The 21320-nt window shown below is 33.9% G+C and overlaps 2 protein-coding genes across 3 annotated transcripts in view; one reads left to right on the forward strand and one right to left on the reverse strand.

Moving 5' to 3' along the window:
- Positions 1 to 2828: 2828 nt before the first annotated feature.
- Positions 2829 to 14514, reverse strand: LOC107469666 (uncharacterized). 2 transcript variants are annotated; one of them, XM_052255155.1, is made up of 14 exons: positions 14045 to 14514; positions 13792 to 13855; positions 12482 to 12569; positions 12273 to 12342; positions 11654 to 11740; positions 11401 to 11540; positions 10586 to 10670; positions 5850 to 6490; positions 5515 to 5756; positions 5212 to 5415; positions 4973 to 5065; positions 4770 to 4877; positions 4335 to 4639; positions 2829 to 3059 (listed from the first exon to the last, which is right to left on the reverse strand). In XM_052255155.1, the coding sequence occupies exons 8-13, from the start codon at positions 5974 to 5976 to the stop codon at positions 4634 to 4636; spliced, it is 780 nt and encodes a 259-aa protein (XP_052111115.1). In that variant the 5' UTR covers positions 5977 to 6490; positions 10586 to 10670; positions 11401 to 11540; positions 11654 to 11740; positions 12273 to 12342; positions 12482 to 12569; positions 13792 to 13855; positions 14045 to 14514; the 3' UTR covers positions 2829 to 3059; positions 4335 to 4633. The 2 variants fall into 2 exon arrangements, with proteins under 2 accessions (XP_052111115.1, XP_052111114.1); XM_052255154.1 differs by having other exon boundaries at positions 4335 to 4674.
- A 4489-nt stretch (positions 14515 to 19003) lies between these two features.
- LOC107469667 (WAT1-related protein At4g08290) overlaps positions 19004 to 21320 on the forward strand; it is a 4599-nt gene continuing 2282 nt past the window's right edge. The window contains exons 1-3 of the mRNA XM_052255627.1: positions 19004 to 19401; positions 20274 to 20336; positions 20745 to 20862. Of these exons, the coding sequence (XP_052111587.1) occupies positions 19187 to 19401; positions 20274 to 20336; positions 20745 to 20862 (396 nt within the window). The 5' untranslated portion in view covers positions 19004 to 19186. The remainder of the gene's footprint in view (positions 19402 to 20273; positions 20337 to 20744; positions 20863 to 21320) is intronic.

The following is a 21320-nucleotide window of genomic DNA, read 5'->3' on the forward strand; positions in this document are numbered from 1 at the left end:
GTCGGTTGTGAGTTTGACCTGCGGTGAGTCTGCTCCGCCGCGGCGTTCTCTCTGCTTTTGCTTCTTTTCTATGGCAGTTTCCTCATTTTTTTGCTTCTTCTTCTACTCCGTCACCGCCGCCGCCTCCTTACTTTTCTGCTCCGCTGCCTCCTCCACTGCACCTCTCTTCTCCTCCAGTCTGCTCTGCATCTGCCTCTGCTATTTTTTTCGCTATTTATGTTTTGATTTTTATCGTTGATCAATGTCTTATTGTTGATTTAGTGCTAATGTTGCTGCTGCTATAAGTGAATTCTGCTATCAATGTATTGTACTTGCTTATTGTTGATGAAATTGCTGATTAAATTCTTGATCAAATTAGGTTAGGTTTTTTATTTTTTCTTAATCTATGCTTATGTTATATGTTATTGATAATATTGATAATAAACTTAATCATAGCTTTGTTATTTGGTTTTGGATCTGTTGCTTGAGATTAATTACTTGAAATTTTGGTTTAGTTAGATGATTTTGTATTTTTCTTATTTTAGTACAATTCGGTTATTTTGGTGGAACTTTGGTTGAATCTGTTAGTCGTCTGAATCTTTGACCTGGTAGTTTGAATGGTTCAATGGCTGGTCCGTTTGTTCAGAACCTTGTGTTATTTTGTTTAACCATCAGTTATTGCTGTAACCAGATGTTAGTTCGTTATGTGGTTGCTTTCCTTCTGGGGCTTCTGTGGTCTGTCTTGGTAGTAGATGCAAGTCTTGGTGATGCTGATCCACATTATAGGTGCATATCCTATCCTTGCATAACTTCTCTATTTTTCTTCTCCATAGGGAAATAAGTTCAGCATTTTTGTATTCATTGAGTATAACTGTAAGAAATGGTATTTTATTTCTACTTTTATTTTTCTTATCAGTAGTACATAGGAAAATCTTCCATACATCCAGGTGTTCTATGTCACTAAGTGCTTATGATTGAAGTTAAATATTTTTAAATTGATTTTTCATTGTTAAATACTTAATTTGTGATTACCGTTGGAAGAGTATTTATGAATTTCTGATAGCACCTTCCATACCAAATCAGTCAAATATTTAGTCTGACATCATGAGTTCCTATAATTGATTATCTTCTGGTCATGTTTTTTCTTGCTTTAAGTTCTTGTGAGGTGGATTTCTACTATGATGATCAAAGACATGTTATATAGTTCTAGTTAATAGTGAATTTTAGTTGCCAGTTAAGGAAATTTCTAAACATGTTTTGTGTTCCCTTGTTGATTTTTGCTATTTTTGAATTGCATATTTTGATTGTTGTATGAGCTTACTGTTCTTTTTTATTTTCTTCAATAGATGCTCTGTATCCTTTATGCAAAGGGGGACGACCTTCTATGACTTCCAGTTCACCACAAGGCTTGTAAAATTCCCAAGCCTTATGTACGATCTAAGGGAAGAAAGTTTGACAGGGCTAGATGAAGGAGGAATAACAAAGGATTTAGGGTTTAAGTTGTATTGTTTCTGTGTTTTTCTTCAGTTCTTAGTTTTGGAATTTGAACTCGAGATGTATTTTGTATTTTAGTATTAGTTTTTTAATGTATAAAACAATTATAGTAAAAATTATGTCACTAATTATTGTTTGATTTGTCTTGTAATAAAAATTGCATACTATATTTGTAGGTTTGGTAATAAAAAAGACTGAAAATTTATATTTTGCAGCGGTGAAAGTAAAAATGAAAAAAAAGGATTTTTTTTTAAATTTTATAAGGCTATTGCCACGCTTTTATCCCGTGGCTGTATCATTGGCTATTGCCACGCTTTTAAAGCATGGCCGTATCTTACTATCGCCACGTTTCAAAAGGTGGCCATATCTCTCTCTATCACCACGCTTTGAAAGTGTGATCATATCTCTCTGTCGCCATGCTTTAAAAGCGTGGCCATATTTACGTTGCCGTATCTCCCACATACGGCCACGCTTTTAAGCGAGGCAATTTATAAAAAGCGTGGCCAAGAAAAAGCGTGGCGATAAAGCAAGTGCCACACTTGCAGTCGTCACCTTTTCAAAAGCGTGATGATAGCTCAAAAAGTGTGGCGAAAAGCTATCGCCACACTTTTTTCAACTTTTTGCCACGCTTTAAAAGCATGACAATAGAGCTGTCTTCTTTTAGTGAATAAATACGACGGATTTAACCAATTTTATTTTTTGTAGAGTAGGTTATAATGAAAAAGTCACTACAAGAAAATAAGCCTTTTGCCACGCTTTAAAAGCGTGCCGAAAAGTGCAAAAAAGCGTACCGATAGCTTTTCGCCACGCTTTTTGAGCTATCGGCACGCTTTTGAAAGGGTCACATCTGCCAGCGTGCCGGTTGCTCTATCGCCACGCTTTTGTGGATCTATCGGCATGCTTTTTTTGTCGGCACGCTTTCTTTTCTTGCCACGCTTAAAAGCGTGGCCATAGGTCTTAACCTATAAGCGTACCGAAAAATGCACGTATCGCCATGCTTTTAAAACGTGCCAGTATGTGTGCTTTGGGTACTCTTTAAAAGCGTACCGATAGGGGAAGATATGGCTACACTTTTTAAACGTGCCAATAGGATAAACGTATGAAGATATGGGTATGCTCAAAAAACGTGCCAATAGAGGAGGATATGGGTACGCTTTTAAAACGTGCCGGTTGCCAAGTTATGGCCACGCTTTTTAAGTGTGCTTGTTGAGCCCAAAATTAAGGTATAGCCACCCTTTTTAAGCGTGCCCATAAGTTTGGTCAGAATTTTTTTTTATTAATCTTCCTAATATTTCTTGCAAAATTCATATATAATTTTAAAATTATAGACCAAAATAAAATTATATATATTGAACTAATCCAACAAATATAAACTTTCCCATAAAAAAGACATACATATAAAATTGTCACCATAAAAGTAGGTTTTGATGACAAAGTACCAAAAAATAAAGTCATAACAAGTAAATAAGAATTGTCACTCCAACAAGTGTCACATATCTACTTCTTTTATATACTTAGTTACAAAATATCAAATTTTATGAGTAGTGTGATCATCCATTATGAGCTCCATTGTTTTTATCACTGCCCTGCAGAATTTTAAATAATCTTGTGTTAGTACATCTTATAAAAGCGACTTCAATTAAGTCCAACAAATCCAATTCCAAATCCAAATTGATTAAACATGAAAATGGCAAAGCAACTTTAATTAGGTCCTACAATCATATTCAGCCATTAGAACAAAAAACACATCAAACATAAAAGCAAATAGTCCCCTATACATGGTCACAAAAGGAGCTGTTCACACAAGTTTCAAATTATTGGAGCAGAGGAACAAACATTTACATGAGTAAAAAAATCAGAACTCTGGTTACATTTTGTTTTTTATTATTATCCATTAGCAGATTTGGTGTGTGGAGTCAAAATTAACTAAGCTAGAAATGGAAGAGGCAAGGAATAACAAGCAATTCGGAAGAGGAGAGATTGTGTAAAGTTGACTCGCAGGTAACAAGTAATTAAAAACTAAAAAGAATGCTACAATTCACAAGTGCATCATTATCATGCAATTGGTTTAGCTGAATGGTAAGCAACCCATCTGTAACTAAAATTCATATTCCTTTTCCCTAGTTAATGCTACACTACCTCTGGATAGTAGTAATTAAAATTAAATGACAAGAAAGAAAGGGGAGAAACTGAAGAAGAGAAAATGACAAAGGAGAATATATGGTCAAAACTCAAAACAAAAAAAGGGTTGTGGGCATGTCAGAGCGCTTTATTCCCAACCGCGATCAACGGCTTCCGCCAAAAATGAGATTAAATTGCCAAATCTCTTTCTTTCACACACCCTCTATCTCACTTCTCAATTCTCAATTCTCAATCAACTGTAATTCAATAATTCAGCGAGCAACATAAATTCTCAATCAACAATAATCAACAGTTCTCAATTCTCAATTCAGCCAGCATAAATTCTCAATCAACAAAAATCAATAATTCTCAATTCTCAATTCTCAATTCAGCCAGCAACATAAATTCTCAATCAACAATAATCAACAATTCTCAATTCTCAATTCTCAATTCTCAATTCTCAATCAACTGTAATTCAATAATTCAGCCAGCAACATAAATTCTCAATCAACAATAATCAACAGTTCTCAATTCTTAATTCAGCCAGCATAAATTCTCAATCAACAAAAATCAATAATTCTCAATTCTCAATTCAGCCAGCAACATAAATTCTCAATCAACAATAATCAACAATTCTCAATTCTCAATTCAGCCAGCAACATAAATTCAACATGAAAAACGAAATTCTATAATCTAAACCAAGGGAATGACAATAATACAAGGCTAGGACAATTACTTACATTATCAGATGGTGGAATGTGAGTTGCTTCGGAGGAGTGGGGAGTATTTCTTGGTCTACTACTTGAGGCATCCAAAGGAGAATTTTGGGCTGCTTGCGCTAAGGCTGCTACCTCTTCCTCACTCATTCCAGGATTGAGTTGGTGCAACATCACCTTTAATAGACCACAAACACCGTCCATCTTCTTTTCTAATGAATGCACCTTATCATTGTATTCAACCTTCACTTGGCGAATCTCCTCATCCTTTCTAAGAGAGCTTTTTGTAATTGAAGAACGGAGTCGACCTGGTTGGTCCTTTCCTAGCACTGCTACAAATGCATCCTCATGATTTTCCCTGCCTCTATGCGGCTTTGAAGTTCATTCTACCAAAAGTAACCAGAAAAAAATACAAAGCCACATTTGTACAAATCCAAATACAAATACAAAATAACTTACAATTGTTGTTTGTGTTTTAGCATCAATTTCTTTTCCATTTTTACTTGTGCGTGTTGCTGTGAAAACTTCAGCCCTTGATGGCTCTTCATTGTTCTCTTTAGAGTCACGCTAGAGTATGAAGAGAAAATTTTATATGAAGCATACTAACTAGACAATATAACATGGATATAAAGGAGAAATCACAAAAAAGTAAGTTATGTTACCAGCTGCTTGCGCACTATTGCAAAATTTGTGGAACCCATTCGGTGTGGACATGTTTGCTTTGACCTATTTTCAGTATTCTTAACAGACATAGCCTAAATATAAACATGAAAAAGAGAGATTATTCTTAACGGACATATTTTCTTTCTCTTTGAAAATCACATCACCTTTTTTTGAAATAGCAAGTCTAATCACAAAAAAAATCAAGGATAGCTAGAAGAAATAGAAGACATAGCATTACCTTGATAGCGGGAAGACTCCAATACCGAATTAGCTTGCGAAACTGAAATTCAGGAATCTCTAATGGTTGGTTCTTTATCATTTCTTTCTTCGTGTTGTACTTTAAGAAATGTTCTTTTTTAATTTCACCCTTGTATTTTTTCCATGCACGACAAAATCCCCGCATGACCCACGGCTTTGAACTTATTGGAAGAATAAACTTTTGCTATGCAACACATACATTAGAACGCCAAAGGTTAGCACACACAACATAACAAATAAATAAATAAATAAATAAAGTGTCCATAAAGGCATATTTACATACGTTGGCGTACTCCCACATGCCCTCCTTGATATTATCAGGCACTCCATGCCAACTAGTGTATAGCAAAGTCACAAAACGGGGATTTCTAACTGTTGAACCCAAAAATTGGCCTAGGTTAGCTACGACCTCCTTGGTTGGACCAATAGGCTGCCCTTGTAAAAACTCCACCTCCCGTCGATCATTAAAATCAGTGGCATGAAGTTTTTTGCATAAAGTCTTGCCACGAGTTTTCTTTTTAGTGCCTAAGTCCAATTAGAATAACAGAATTTTTACTCAAACTAATTGAAAAGTAATATAAGCTATAATTAGGCAATAAGGGAGATAAGAAAAAATACCTTCATTACTAGCTTGTCCTCCACTACCCTCAATATTTGCAGCATCTTCCTCATCTTCCTCATCTTTCTCATTTTCCTCGTCTTCGAAATTAATCCCATGCACCTTAAAATATATGTCAATACTCATTCCCTTTTTGTTTGATTCTATGCTCAGTCAACTTGTATCTTCTCCCTCCTCATTAGAACTTGCATCATCTTGATCCAGTGTATCATCTTCAACAGATTTTTTATTCCCAGTTTTCGAGTTCTTTTCAGGTTGAAACATTGCCTCATTCCCACTTTGGGGGTTCTTTTCAGCAGCCTTTGAATTATTCCTAATACCCTCACATTCTTGAAACAGTGAGTTTGGTTGGACCTTCTTTTTCTTCTTCGGAGCCCCAGTTTGCTCTTCAAATGCATCTTCCACTATTGTGATGGGTTGTTTTCTTGTTGGATCTTTTGGGCCTTGAGCTTGCAACCTAGCTTTATTATTTTCAGCCATGATCTTCTCTCTCTTAATATTATATAGTTGTAGCAATTCAGCACTTGACTTAACTTGCATCACCTCAAAAGAATTATTTTTTTTTGGACTTTTCTGTTTCATGTTCTTTTGAGCTAAGGTAATTATTCTTTTTCTTTTAGTAATCTCCCCTTTCTCCATCCTGCACACATAAGAAATAAGAAGAAAAAATGTAATTCTATTAATTAAATAAACATAATCAGCACAAGCAAGTAACTAAATAAGCAAAACAACCAACAAAAGTAATTCATTTAGAATACTACCAAAAAAATGCAAAGATAAACACATGTCAAGATGAATCGGAATCAACATCCTCCATGTACTCATCATATTCACTTTCCTCGTCTTCCTCACAACGTTGCTTGGCAAACATGTTTGGAGCCATATCTATGATGGTAGCTCGTAGATCATTCCTCACTAGATCAACTTCGCCATTATCATTTGGAAGACTTGGAATTATTTCAGGCTCACATGGCTCCCTTGCATATATTGTGGGGGAATCAGACTCAAGGTCGCCACTTATTCTAAATAAATCTCTCGGAATTGTTTTCATAACATAGTGTTTGTCACTCACATATGGGTCTTGTACATAAAAGCATTGGTTTACTTGAGATGCTAACACAAATGGTTCTTCTTGGTAGCAGTTTTTATTGAAATACACATATGAGAGACCAAAGTGGTCTTTTGCAACTGTATACCAGTCACACTTAAATAGGACTACTTTAAATTGGCCATAATAATCTAACTCAAACATATCAACTATTCTACCATAGTAGGTTACTTTTGCTTCAATTGGGTTCTTATCTTTCACACTAGCAAAACTAGGAGTCAATGCTTCTAATGTGACACCACTATTTTGGATTTTACGTCTCGCATCACGGTGCCTTGTATGGAACCTATACCCATTGATAACAAAACCTGAAAATCTTTTCGCAACTCTATTTGGACCTCTAGCCAACTCTTTTGCCCAACCAGGCACATCTTTTTTCATGGCACGAACTTTAAACCATTCTGAGAATTGTTGACTATGGTCTTTGGCTTTCTCCCACTTCGTTCTGCGTGGATTACTATCATTAACTTGACTCTCATGCTCTCTGAACATATCAAATATTATTATTTGTTAGTAAGGTACGATGTTGTAGTTGCAAACTAACAGATGATAATAAAGCAAACAAAATACCTCATGTAGACTTCGATCCTATCACAGTTGTTCAGGATGTATGCATGCCCTTATGCTTCTGATTCTTCATCTAAGATGAACACATTTCCCATTTTTCCACCTAAGGGACATCCTTTGTTTGGAAACAAACTGGGAGTTCGCATCTCATCTGAAACACACTCATCATTATTTCGAGGGACTCTATTGAATCTTGTCTGAACATCCTCATGCAAATATCTTGAGCAAAAGTTTATACACTCATTAGCCAAATAGCCTTCAGCAATGGACCCCTCTGGACGACTTCTGTTACGAACATACGATTTTAGTGTGCACATATACCATTCAACAGGATACATCCAACGATATTGAACTGGACCACCTAACCTCACTTCATTTGCCACATGAATAGGCAAGTGCACCATTATGTCAAAAAAGCTTGGAGGAAAAATCCTCTCGAGTTGGCATAATGTCTCAGCAATCTCTGCTTCTAAGTTTGCCACCTCAGCTAGGCTAATTACCTTCTGACATACTCGGCGGAAAAATGAGCATAATCGAACTAGAGAGATGGCAACATGGTCAGGAAGTATGCTCTTGATTGGTACTTGCAACAAGTAATGTAACATGAAATGAGCATCATGGGTCTTGTAACCGGAAATCTTCTTTTCTGTTTGTTGCACACATCGAGAGATGTTGGAAGCACTTTCGTCTGGTAATTTTGCCCCTTTTATCACACCACAAAAGATTGTTTTCTCTGCTGGAGTCATTGAGAAGCATGCCTTTGCTAACTTAGTTTTTTTTCCATCTTTCGTATCTTTCGGCTGAAGGTTTTTCCTGATACCCATGTCTTTAAGATCAAAACGAGAAGCTGCATGATCTTTTGTCTTTCCGGGAATATCCAATAGAGTTCCTATTATGCTATCAACTATGTTCTTCTCTATGTGCATGACATCAAGGTTATGTCTAAACATGTTGTACTTCCAATATGGTAATTCAAAAAATATTGACCGCTTTTTCCAGTTTGATAGCCCATTCTTTGATCTCTTTTGCTTCTTCCCAAAAGAGTTATCCATCTCTTGCAATATGTCAAATACAGTTGTTCCCTCTAACAACTGGGGTGGAGACCTAAGTTCAGTTTTTCCATCGAAAGATCTTTTATTATGCCTCCACGGGTGATTCATGGGTAAAAATCTTCGATGATCCATATAAATAGTCTTGTGACTATGTTTCAAATAGATAGAAGAAGTCTCATCATTACAACACGGACAAGCCATTTTTCCCTTTATACTCTAGCCAGATAACATAGCATATGCAGGGAAGTCATTAATTGTCCATAAAAGACATGCTCTCATGTTGAATGTTTTGTTTTTTGAAGAGTCATATGTTTCTACACCTGACTCCCACAGTTCTTTTAATTCTTCAATAAGCGGTTGAAAAAAGACATCAATGTCATTTCCTGGTGATTGTGGCCCAGGAATGAGTAAAGATGGCATAAAATAATCAGGCTTCATGCTCATCCAAGGGGGTAGATTGTACACCATCAGAACAACAGGCCATGTACTATGTGTACTGCTCAAAGTTCGAAACGGATTGAACCCGTCGCTTGCTAAGCCTAGTCTCACATTACGAGGATCCTTCGCAAAATCTTCATGTCGACTGTCAAATGCTTTCCATGATTCACTATCAGCAGGATGCCTTAATGATCCATCTTTAACACGCTCATTATGATGCCAAGACATAGCTTCAACCGTCCTTGTGCACATGAAAAGTCTTTGAAGTCTGGGAATCAAAGGAAAATGCCTTAAGAGTTTTCGCAGCAACTTTACGAGACTTTCTTGATGAGGTTACATCATCCTCTTCCACAACAGGATGCTCAACATAACGGGATGATCCACAGACATGGCATGATACATCATTCTCATGCCCGTTTCGATACAACATGCAGTCATTAGGACATGCATCGATCTTTTGGTAGTCAAGACCCAGATTCTTTATCATATTCTTGGTTTTATCAAACGAAGTAGGGATATTCAAATGTGGCATTCCTTCTTTTAATAATTCCAAGAGAGAAGTGAACGACGCGTTACTCCAACCATGCAAGCATTTTAACAGGTAAAGACGAATAGTAAAAGATAATCTTGTGAATCCTTTACACCCGGGGTATAGTTCTTGGCTTGCCTCGTCCACCAATTTATAAAATTCCTTTGTACTTTCGTTGGGCCCTGTATTTTGTCCATCAAATTATGTAGTATCTCTGAATCTATCACGTAACTGCTCATCAATGTTATCATTACAGTTATATTCACCATCCGTGTCATTGTCAACATCCATAGCAACAAGTGATTCTCCATGATTAAACCACCGCCTATAACCTTCTACAAATCCATGGTATATTAAATGGTTATACACGTCATCTCTCTTTAACCAAAGTCTATTACAGCACTTTTTACATGGGCATTGAATTTCTTCCCCTTGAGGAATTCCCGCTGATGAAAAAGCAAAATGTAAAAACCTTTCTACACCAAGTTGATATTCTTTCAAATGACGGGGCGTATCCATCCAATCTTTGGAGACATCCATCGAAAACCTATGTATTTCAAATAGATAGCTAAGTTCCTATTCTAAAGTCCTTAATTAACGTTAGTCTCACTAACTGAAAATCTAGCTTCCTATGTAACTAATAAGAGACAATGTTTTCCCAACCTCCAAAATACTTTAAAAATAACTAATAAAAAATATCAAAGAAAATTGAGTTTTAGCAATTCTTAAAGAAAGCCTTGAAGTGACCTCCTCGAGAAAGCTTATACATAACATGAATAACAAATTAAGTAGTATACATAACATGAATAACAAATTATACGAGCTTAGGACATAGAGAACCACGATCACATGACCTCTAATGATAGAGGTTCTATTACAAAACAAGTAAGTTATAAAAAGTATAATAAGTTATACGAGGTTAGGACATAAATAACCACGATCACATTCGCGTAGTTGCCTCTCCAAAAGGTGTCGGAATTTTTAAAATTAAACTAAAATAAAGATAGTAGTCAACTAGCACCGCAGAAACTAAATTCGTACCCTAGCAGTAACAGAAGTACCACAGCAGAAGCAAACCAAGAGAGGTGGCAGTGGCAACAGTAGCGAAACCACAACTATTAAAAGCCTGTAATAAAAATAAATAGACTTAAATCAATACTAATAAGATTCAGCAGCAACCAAGCAAACACAAGATTCAGTTCAAGCAAACAAACACAGTTTTCAATTTTACTATTGTATATATTGATTAGTATATGACATGGCAAACAAAGGTAGAAAAAAGTAAATACTAGTTTTGTGTAATGATATATGCAGGTTCTGTTTGGACAACAGCCTTGATCATAACAAGTTAAAGGGGTTAAAAAAATTGGAAATGAAGAGGTAGCATTAGCGTGGAGCAGTGTCGATGATCATGATCATTATAATCAGCTTAAACAAAAAAAAGTTCTAAAATCTGCACACATTTGAGCTACAAAAGACTGTGATCTTTGATAACAAGACTGAAATCAGATTAAATGGGTGTATTATTCTATTATTTTCTGATTACTAATTTTGGCTTTATCGTTAGATAGTGAGTGTAACCCAAAAAATAAAGTAGTTAACTAGTGAAAAGGTTTCAACAAAAATGAGCAACCACATGCTTGTTCAAATAATAAAAATCAGTCAGCATGAGAGAAATAACAGGCCACAACAACAGCAAAAGAACAGAATTAGTAAACCCGACTTCATACGTAGTAGAATTTCAATTCTCACATAGCAATATAACAAAAGAATTTCTTAAGTAACATTTCTAAACAACAAAACTTCAAAAAGAAAATACTTCAAACACCAGAAAATTATCAACATATTTAACTTACTTTCTTTTTCCAAAATTGTAAAAAGATCTTTAGTTATATTACTGCTGCTCACATCTGACCAAGCATGCTTCCATTTGAATTTGTAATTATCCCAATATCAAGTTAACACATTCAGTAGCAACAGCTTTTGCTAATAATGTCTGAAATGCAATAAAAATAATTGAAAATAGAATGGAGTCAAAAAACTTCAGTAAGGGGAAAAAATGTAAAAGGCAGGTTGAATATTGTCATTAATAGGTACTCAGCAACTTACTCTGCCAGTTCCAAGAGGATCGTACAGAAGAATGCTGGATCTCTTGCGTAATCCAGATGCAAAAAGATCTTTATGCAGTAGGGGCAACTAAAAATATGAAATTCAGAACAATTAGATATTCTGAAACTATAAACATAAACAGTATATCTGAGCTTGCTTATTATTTAACAAGATAAATACAACAATATATAAGAGACAAGCCTGAAAATGTTCTTGAACAAAAAAAAATCCTTGAAGGAGAAGCATATTATTTTCCATCAAATAGAAAAAGCTAAGATATACTAAATAAACTGAGATGATAGATAGCCGAGAAAGTCTCTTCAATATCCATTTTAACAGAATTTGCACTTTCAGGAAGCTATAACTAGGGATAAATAAAAGTATAATTTTATTAATATATAAAAGTATAATTTAATTTTATTAATAACTATGCTATAATTGATTCCATTTGATGTGCGCACCTTTTTTGCAATTCGTGGCATTAAAACAACTTTAAACTTATTTAAAAGGAGGAATATGATGTAAATGCACTAAGATTCTCAATGGTATAATTTGATTGATACGTCAATATCTGCACATACAAGAGAGCAATGAACTAGTAAAATGCATATAAGCTTACCCATGGGTCCAGTCCCTGTCTCTCTGCTGTAATCTATCAAGTCCTTCATACTATTTACCACTTCTGATATCTGCAAACATAAATAAGGTTGTAAAAGACCGATACTAATTCAAAAAAAAAAGGATCAAAAGTGCACCATCTGAAACATTCTCTAAAACATTATGTACTGGAAAAGTAAGGTGAGTAAATGATTGGAAATGGATAAATACCTGTAGGCAGCGCACATATCTCCTTTGTATATCCTAAATCATTTACTAATGGAACTTCCACACCAATTGATGGGCTGATGCAACAAACCTGGAAAAGAAGCATGTGAAGATACTTAGAAAAAGATATGCAGAAGCTTGTGGTAAAATGGAAAATCTAATTTAAAGCACAAGGTGATCAATGGAAATCACTAGCTAAAGCTAAACTATGGCACAGCCGACCCAATAAAATAAAATAAAACAGAATAATAAGAAGAATAAGAAAAAAACGTGCACACACACAAGACAACAACAGAAAAGGAGAAAGAGAATATCGGGAAACAAGAAATGGTGGGTATAAAACAGGAAATGCACCATTATTCCTAAGCTTCGATGTCAAACCTTAGGAGGTAGGCTAGACTCCTCAAAAGCTCCTTATTTCTCTCTTTTACCTTTTATTTTTATACCTGAATACAGACTTGAATGGACTTCAACTCAACCAACTTACAAATATGACAACCTAAAAATTAACGGTTAACATTACACTCCCTCCATCCCACATATATAACCAAAAATTTGTCCATCAATATTTGTCACTTGATTAGATTAAGGATGTTTTATATCCTTTTCCACTTATACCCCCTATTAGAACACCTAATATGTGTGCTAAGCATTTAACTGAGTTAGGGAAAAGAAAATATTCAAATATTAATTCAGTCTGAACCATTTTCAAATGTGTTTTAGTCAAAGCTTACTTATATTTACAGATGGAGTAATGATTAAGAGATTCTAGGGCCAAAAGAGTATTTAAAACTCTAAGCAGCACATACACTAGCCCAGTATAAAAGGACTGCTTTTCTCCAGAAACCTAGCCTGTTCAAAGTATAGACTCTAGTCAACAAAGTTCTTGGTTTCTAAAAGTAATATAGCCAGCTATTGCAACTGCTTTCAGAGATCTGGGAAAGTGTTTGAAATACCTATTGAGAAATGTCAGTTCATCTTCACAAAAAGAAATCTGTGATACTACAAGATTAAGTTCCCAAGTATTTACAGAGGAAAGGTTTTAAGAGCTAGAGTATACTGAACCAAAATGCTTCTACTTAACCACACTGCTGCAATGTTAAGAAGCTTTTACGTAAACATAATGCTATATAAAAATAGTTACTCCAGAATTGGTTTGGGCTTTTGCTTTTCAGAAAGAGACTCATTTTCTCACTATATTGAAAACAAAATACATGTAGTCAGTGAACAGAGAGTGAGTGTGTGTTGTGTGTTTGTTGTGTGTGTGTGTGAGAGAGAGATAGAGAGAGAGAGAGAGAAAGGGGGAGGAATACCTGTAATGAGTTCCTAAAAGACCAGAGAAACTTTCTCCTTTCAGGTCCGTAGAAGTACTTGATCCTAGAACAATTTTACAAAAAGAAATAACATAAATCGGTTAAAATAGTATTTAGCTTAACTCACACATAAATAACAAGGCTTTTTGCAAATCAGGGTTACCAGGGTTTGCTAGAGAACACAGAGGAACACAGAGACAGAGAACACAGAGGAACATAGAGACAGCGGTCCAAAATGGGAAGAAAGACTTACCAGGGTTTGCGAGAGACAGAGACCGCTACGCTGAGGGAGGGCCAACGAGGGTTGCGTTGATGGTGAGACAGAGACAGAGGGCCAACGAGGGTTGCGTTGATGGGCGATGGTTGAGAAACAGCAATAGGGTTCGATGGTCGGGTGCGAGGGTTACACGAATGGCATGGGTGCGACGGTCATTGGGTTAGACAGATGAGGATGACGGCGATGAAGGCGATCAACGGTCATGGTGCGATGAAGATGAAGGCGATCAACGATTTTCGGTCACGGATGGCTGAGAACGGCGGGGGTAACTAAGGCATGGCTGAGAAGGTCACGGAGATGTTGATTGAGGATGAAGACGAAGGCGATGAGCGATGAACGATGAACGGCCATGGAGATTTGTTTGAGGACGGCGCGGGTTACTTAGCTTTTAGGGTTTTTTTTTGTGAGTGGGTTACTTTTGATCGAGGGTAATGTGATGAACTAATGTGATGTTGTTTCAGGGTAAGCTAACGAAAAAAAAGCTGTGTCGAAAAAAATTGGGTGGGAAACTAAATTTTGGTGGGAGGGAACTATGGGTACGTTTTTTTGTGGGGTGCCCATGGACAATTGAAACACAAAATAGTCACGCTTTTTAAGCGTGCCGGTTTCTCAATATGGCCACGCTTTCTAAGCGTGGCAGTAAAAAAACGTGGCAAAACTTCAAGTCATTGGCCACCCTTGTAAAAGCGTGCCGATTTCCCTCTATCGCCACGCTTTTCAAGCATGCCAGTAAAAAAGCGTGGCCAAATTTCAAGTTATTGGGCACCCTCTTAAAAGCGTGCCGATTTTCTTCTATGGCCACGCTTTTCAAAGGTGGCAGAAAAAAGTGTGGCCAAATCACAAATCAGTGGCCACCCTCACAAAAGCGTGCCCATAGACCACTTTTGGGTACGCTTTAAAAGCGTGACAAGAAAAAAGGGTGCCGACAGGCCTTTTTTCTTGTAGTGAGTGTTGATTTGTTTCTCACTAATTCTCCAACTTTATCTAATCAACAATTTTCACATACCACATTAAATATTCCTTTGATCCCCTTTTGCATCACATTCTATTGGATCTGTAATTCCATTACTACAGATTCTACTGCATATGATCTGCTATTTTGCATCTTTCTCAATTCACCACTATTTCTGTTACTAATTCTGCATCTCCTAGCGCGACTGCTAAAGCAATTTAATCACGTAGTTAATTCTCTAGACCTTGTTAGCAATATCCATAGATCTGTCGTAACTCATTAGCATAAAGCCATGCTTAGGGAGTTACGGACCTTATATAACACAAAATATTGGTCTATTGTAACTCCATCCTCCCATGCTAATGGCCGTTGGTTGTAGATTGATCTTTGCATTAAAAGATATCTAAATAGTGATAAGGCAAGATTGGTTGTCAAAAATAATCATCAAATTGAGGGTACTGACTTTGATCAAGTCTTTGCCCTTGTCACTAAATATACTAAAGTTAGAATTGTTTTGTCTTTTTTTTTATAATTTTTTATATACAATATTTTTGATGGTTTGAATTGTTTTGTCTATTGCTTTAACATATAAGTGGAAAAGTCGCCATTTTGATTTTTACAATGCTTTTTTAAATAGTAATCTCATTTATTAGGTATGCAAATTACACAGGTTCCTCTAGGAATTAAAATAAGAACTTCGAGCTTGGTTCATCATACTTTTAGCCACTATAGTCTAGCTACTTTTGGTTTCACTAACACTAGGTTTGAAGCTTTCTTCATTCATTAAAAATTTTGTAAATCTGATGTTATATATTTAATTGTTATTTCTCAGCTTAACAACATCTTTTCTCTTAAAGACTTGGGCAAACTTTAGTTACTTTCAAGGCATTGAGGCATATAAACTTCCCTCTGGTTATATTGGTTCCAAGGTTGTTCCTATTCTTATGGTTACAAATGCAAAATTATCAAGTACGGGTAGAAACGTTTTTGACAACCATTCTCTTTATCGTTCTATTGTTAGTTCTCTTCAATATTCAACTCTTACTAGACCTGAAACTTCATATTTTGTGAATAAGGTCAACCGATATATAGAAAATTTTTTGGTATCATATTGAAATTGTACTGTTGAACATATATTGAGGTACTTAAGTGGATTATTGCTCACCAGGGACTTAAATTTCATCCTTGTTTTTGACATGTGACTTTTTTTTCCTTTTTAGATTCGGATTAAGGTTCTAATCTTAATGTTAGAAGATTTAATTATGGCTACTACATATATCTTGGATCAAATTTAGCGCCTTGGTCAAATAGGAAGCAAGCTTCAATAAATAAATTAACTCTAATTTTTCCTAGTTGAACCAAAGACATAGGGTTAGATCTTCATTTTGTGAGGCAATGGATAACACAAGTTTCATTTGGTTCACATCTCTTTAAAATTGAGCAAGTTGCTGATATTTTCACAAAATCATTGTTAATTGATAGTTTTCACAAATTCATTATACTCAAAACCAAAAAGTTTGTCCCATAGTAATCATGAGTTTGAAGGGGCCTGATAGAGTACCTCACAAATCCCACAAGCATTGTAACAACAAAATATAAGATAAGTATTTAGTTACTTAGAGCTTAAGAAATATCTTTTGCATTATATTTTTCGTTTTCAATTGATAACAGAAACAATTATATATTCTATTATAGCTTTCTGTTAGTCTAGCTTCATATACATAATTTGTATCCTTCTCTTAAAGATCATGTTATAAATAATTCAGTCATATGCATAATCAATACAGTCATTCTTTCTTTCTTTCTTTCTGCCAATACCTCTCTCTGATCTCTCTCTCATATTTACTATTTTGTTGACTGAAAAAATTGATTTTCTGATAAAACAATTTTAATAGTTTCCCGAATTATACTATGGATTGGATATTTAAATTTAAATTTAATTATTTCATTTGTTATTACTACATATCAAGTTTCAGTTAAAATTTTAAACCATTTTGTTGAGTTTAAAGTTTAATTTAATTTGTTGTGATGATAAATTTTAGTTAGATATATAATTAAATTTTGGTTGCTCACGGTATCCCCCAACCCAACAGGTTAAGGACTAATCCGTCGTGGATCTGAGCTCCATTTAAGGGTCTGCCGCTGGCCAATGGATTGCTACATGCACAAGGCAGAATTCGAACCCCCGACCCTTGCTTAAGCGGACGAGTGAGCTGACCACTTAACCAACCCAAGTAGTTTGGCCTAATTAATTTTATGATTAAATGTGTATGAGCAATTCCACTAGGTAAACGATACAAGATGCGAACAACATGAATAATATGTCACATTTCAAGTTCTCTAACCATTCAAAACAAAAATTATATCTAATTGATTCAAAATTTAATTTTTAAAATTAAAACTAATTCTCGTTTTTTTAAGTTATTGTTTAAGTTATTCAAAAAAAGCGTTCTCCTATATTTTTTAATTGAGAAAATATTATCTTATCAAGAGTAAGAATTTGTGAGAATTAGGAAAAGATTGTGGCTATTATGAATAATGGAAATTATTGTGGCTATTATTATCAAATTGATGAAGATTTAGAATGCAAAGACTAGCCAAAGTAGAGCAGTTGCTATTTTGATATAAGATCATCGTGTATAAAAAAAAGTAATAAAAAAATACAATGCATACACGAAGCACGTTTGAGTGATATAGTTCTTTTTTATTGGTCTCAATTTCATATATTTGGTTTTTGATTTTGGAATATTCCTATTTGAAAAGAAAAATGCATGTTTTAGAGAGAAAAATCTTTAAAAGAAAAACCAATGAAAAAAAATGCATGAGTATTAAAAAAAAATCAAAATAGTTTCTTTTGAGGTATAAGTCATGATTTTAATTTTGTTCTGTCTTGATATCCTTGGTTTGTTTGGTTTTGTGAAGTTCGAAATTGAAATTTTGTTTGTTTAGGAGTAGAATGAATGTAAATTCATGATTTGTATTTGTTTTGTTCTTGAATTGTTATTTACAATTTTGTAGATCTTTATAGTAAAATTTCATTTAATAGTGACTAGACATACGTAAATATTATTTCATTAAGAGGTTGAACTAAAATAAATAATGATATCACTTTTTTTTCCCTCATCTTTAAGTTTTTGCAATTGCACAAAACAAGACTGAAAAATCTTCTACATATTGAGTAATTAGTCTTTAAATTAAAAAATATCTTAATTCAAATCCGTCTTTTAATTTTGAGGTCCTATAAAACCTATACATTTTTAATAGTTTCCCAAATCATACGATTGTTTCGAGATTTAAATTTAATTAGTTCATTTGTTCTTTTTCATTTGTTATTAGTTATTTTCTATATATCAAGTTTCAATCAAAATTTTATGAAAGAGATAGATAAGACTATTTATCAACGCATATACCATATTAGCATATCATACTTCTGTAAAATGACTATGATGAGAAAGACTATTTATTTGGAATCAACACGATTTATATCACTTTTGTCGTATTGTGAAATAACTCATTAAGGAATTAGGAATACGTGATGAGTGATCCTCTTTAGATTCTTATTACTCTCAATTCCAAATTAACATGACACGACACGAATGATCTTAATGAAGTATGAGTTCAGCAAAGCTTCCATAATATGAAGTGTTTGCATCTTTTTCAATTACTGTGGCTTTTATGGAACAATGCCATATTGCCATCATTGGAAAATTAAGAAGAATAAAATAAAATCCTGAATTAGATATATGAGAAGGAGCACGCCTTATCATATATGAAATGTGAATATGCTTTCACTAATATGTTAGTGGATAATACTATTAGTGATCATAGCCTCATCAGTTCCTATCCAAAAATATTAATAATAAAATGAAGATTAATATTAAAATATAATACCTACGTTGGGAAATACCAATAAAACCTAACACATGCTGCAAAATGCAAACTATGTGGAGAATATTGCCCCACTTTTCTTCTTCTTCTTCTTTTTTGGTCTTAGTGGATTTTCGATTTGGTCATGACAAAGTATCTATTACACCAAATGATTCTCTAATTCTCTTGTGTATATAAATACGGATAACTCTAACCAAGCTCTTGCATTATCCATCAAGTTCCTCACTCACTCATTGAAAATAGAGTGAGATCAATTAATATATATACATATATATAAGATGGGTGAAGAATTGAGCTATTGTGAGAAAGTTCGTGCATGGTTCACAAAATCAAAGGCATTTTTGCTAATATTAAGCTTGCAATTTGGGTCAGCGGGCATGTACATTATCACCATGGATGCTCTAAACAAGGGATTGAGTCATTATGTCTTTGTTGTTTATCGTAATGTTGTTGCCACTCTCGCTCTTGGCCCCTTCGCTTTTTTCCTTGAAAGGTTTTTTTTTTTTAACTTTCTCTTCTACTTCTCTCTTCACTCAGGTGCTCCATACATTTCATGATGTCATTTGCATGTTAGTATGTATGGACTATGGATGCATGCATGAGTTTTGCATACATAACGACATATGTATATACACATCATTCATGAGGAGTTCGATGTAGATACAAACATATAGTAACTGATTTTTAATGTGTTTATAGTATTTTTGAATATAATTAAAGTACGATTTACACGTTTGAGTGTTTGTTCATGTATAGTTAATCTCTAAATTTGTAAAACGTGTAATATGGTTTTCTGAGATGATCAAATAGAGAGAAACAAAAATCTTTTAATATTTTTTTAAAATAATCTTTAAATGATGTCTTTTATTAACCCATTTAGCCCTTAGTCGAAAAGAATAATTTTGGAGAAAAAAAAATAAAGTGCATTCGTTGCACCATTTTCATTTTTCAATTACTTTGAAAATTAAAAAAAAATGTAGGTGTAGAAATTCTTAGACATTGAATTGTTGGTCATTGCGCATTTTTTGTTCTTTCCGGATTCTATATCATCGATTTGATAAGTGTCTTAACTTACAAATTGATGTTAATTAGATTAGATATACAAATATCAATATCCTATAATTGTTTATACTTATTTCAGGAAACTACTTTAATACACAAACCAACAAAAAAATAAAGATACAAATTGGTGATATTAACGTATTCGAAGATGTGAACTAGATTTTCGTGATTGTCGTGATCAATGTTATTGGTGTATTATAATATAAAACCAAAAAAAAATTCTAATAATTCAATGAAGTTTTATATTTTGGATAAATAACTTTTTATCTATGTCTACGCCTTCTTTTTCTTTTTAATTTCCAGGAAAGTTAGGCCCAAGATGACACCTCGGATATTTGCAGAGATTGTGGCACTGGCTTTTATAGAGTAAGTTCCTTGTTTATAGTTTCTTGATACTTATCTATCTTCATTGACTTCTGAGCTTATTGTTGTTGATTAAATGTTTTTCTTTTAAGAGAAAAAAAAATTACACGTATATGATATTGGTATTTTATTCACACACACACATATATATATTATATCAATATGAGTTTTAATATGAACTTTTTAATATTTACTACCTAATAAATTCCAGTAAACATAAGAAATATAGTAAATTTTGAATTATCGATAATAAAAAACAATCATAGTCAATAATAAGGTGTATGAACTTTTCTGACGATCACATAATTACTTCATCTGCTATAATATTAATTGAACGAAACAATAAGAAAATTGTTATTTAACTCATTGTCAATTATTTATTATATATGTATATGTTCTGTTATCTTACAGGATTATACTTGATCAATGCTTCACCTTCCTGGGAATGAAATTAACTTCAGCATCTTTTGCATCTGCTGTGATGAACTCTGTACCCTCCATAACCTTTGTGCTGGCAATTATTTTTAGGTAATAAATATATAATTAATTATTATATATTATGAAAACACAAATAATTATATTTTATTTTTTCTGGTCTTTTAATCATCAAACTCAGAATAAATTTAATTAAATTAATGCGTGAAATATTTTAGTCAGGAGATGTATTACAGGTGATAAAAAAAATATAGAGCTTTGAATTCGTTAACATTAATCAATTTTAGAGTTTAAATTATAAATTAAAATTTAAAATTAACACTTTATAATTTCATATGTAAAATTTTAGATAAAGATTTAATTTATATATTTGCTGAAAACAATTAATTACCTAACGTTACTCGAGTGATCTGATAATAGTAAGCACCCATGATCCTTGTGAATATCCTCCATAGATTCCACTATAACACTTCCTAAGATTCGACAGTTTAAGTGGATCATGAAGATTATAAATTCAAAAAAATATAAATAAATTTTAAATAACTGTAATTA

This window comes from Arachis duranensis, chromosome 10, assembly GCF_000817695.3.
Source record: "Arachis duranensis cultivar V14167 chromosome 10, aradu.V14167.gnm2.J7QH, whole genome shotgun sequence".
Classification (NCBI taxonomy): Eukaryota; Viridiplantae; Streptophyta; class Magnoliopsida; order Fabales; family Fabaceae; genus Arachis; species Arachis duranensis.

What these genes read in the sequence shown, in the direction of transcription:
- LOC107469666 (XM_052255154.1), bottom strand. Translation starts at nt 5,976, where the DNA reads ATGAGTATTGACATATATTTTAAGGTGCATGGGATTAATTTCGAAGAC. An exon ending in AGGACAAGCTAGTAATGAAG is followed by an intron (nt 5,757 to 5,849) that starts GTATTTTTTCTT and finishes AATTGGACTTAG; the next exon opens with GCACTAAAAAGAAAACTCGT. An exon ending in GGAGTCTTCCCGCTATCAAG is followed by an intron (nt 5,066 to 5,211) that starts GTAATGCTATGT and finishes GTTTATATTTAG; the next exon opens with GCTATGTCTGTTAAGAATAC.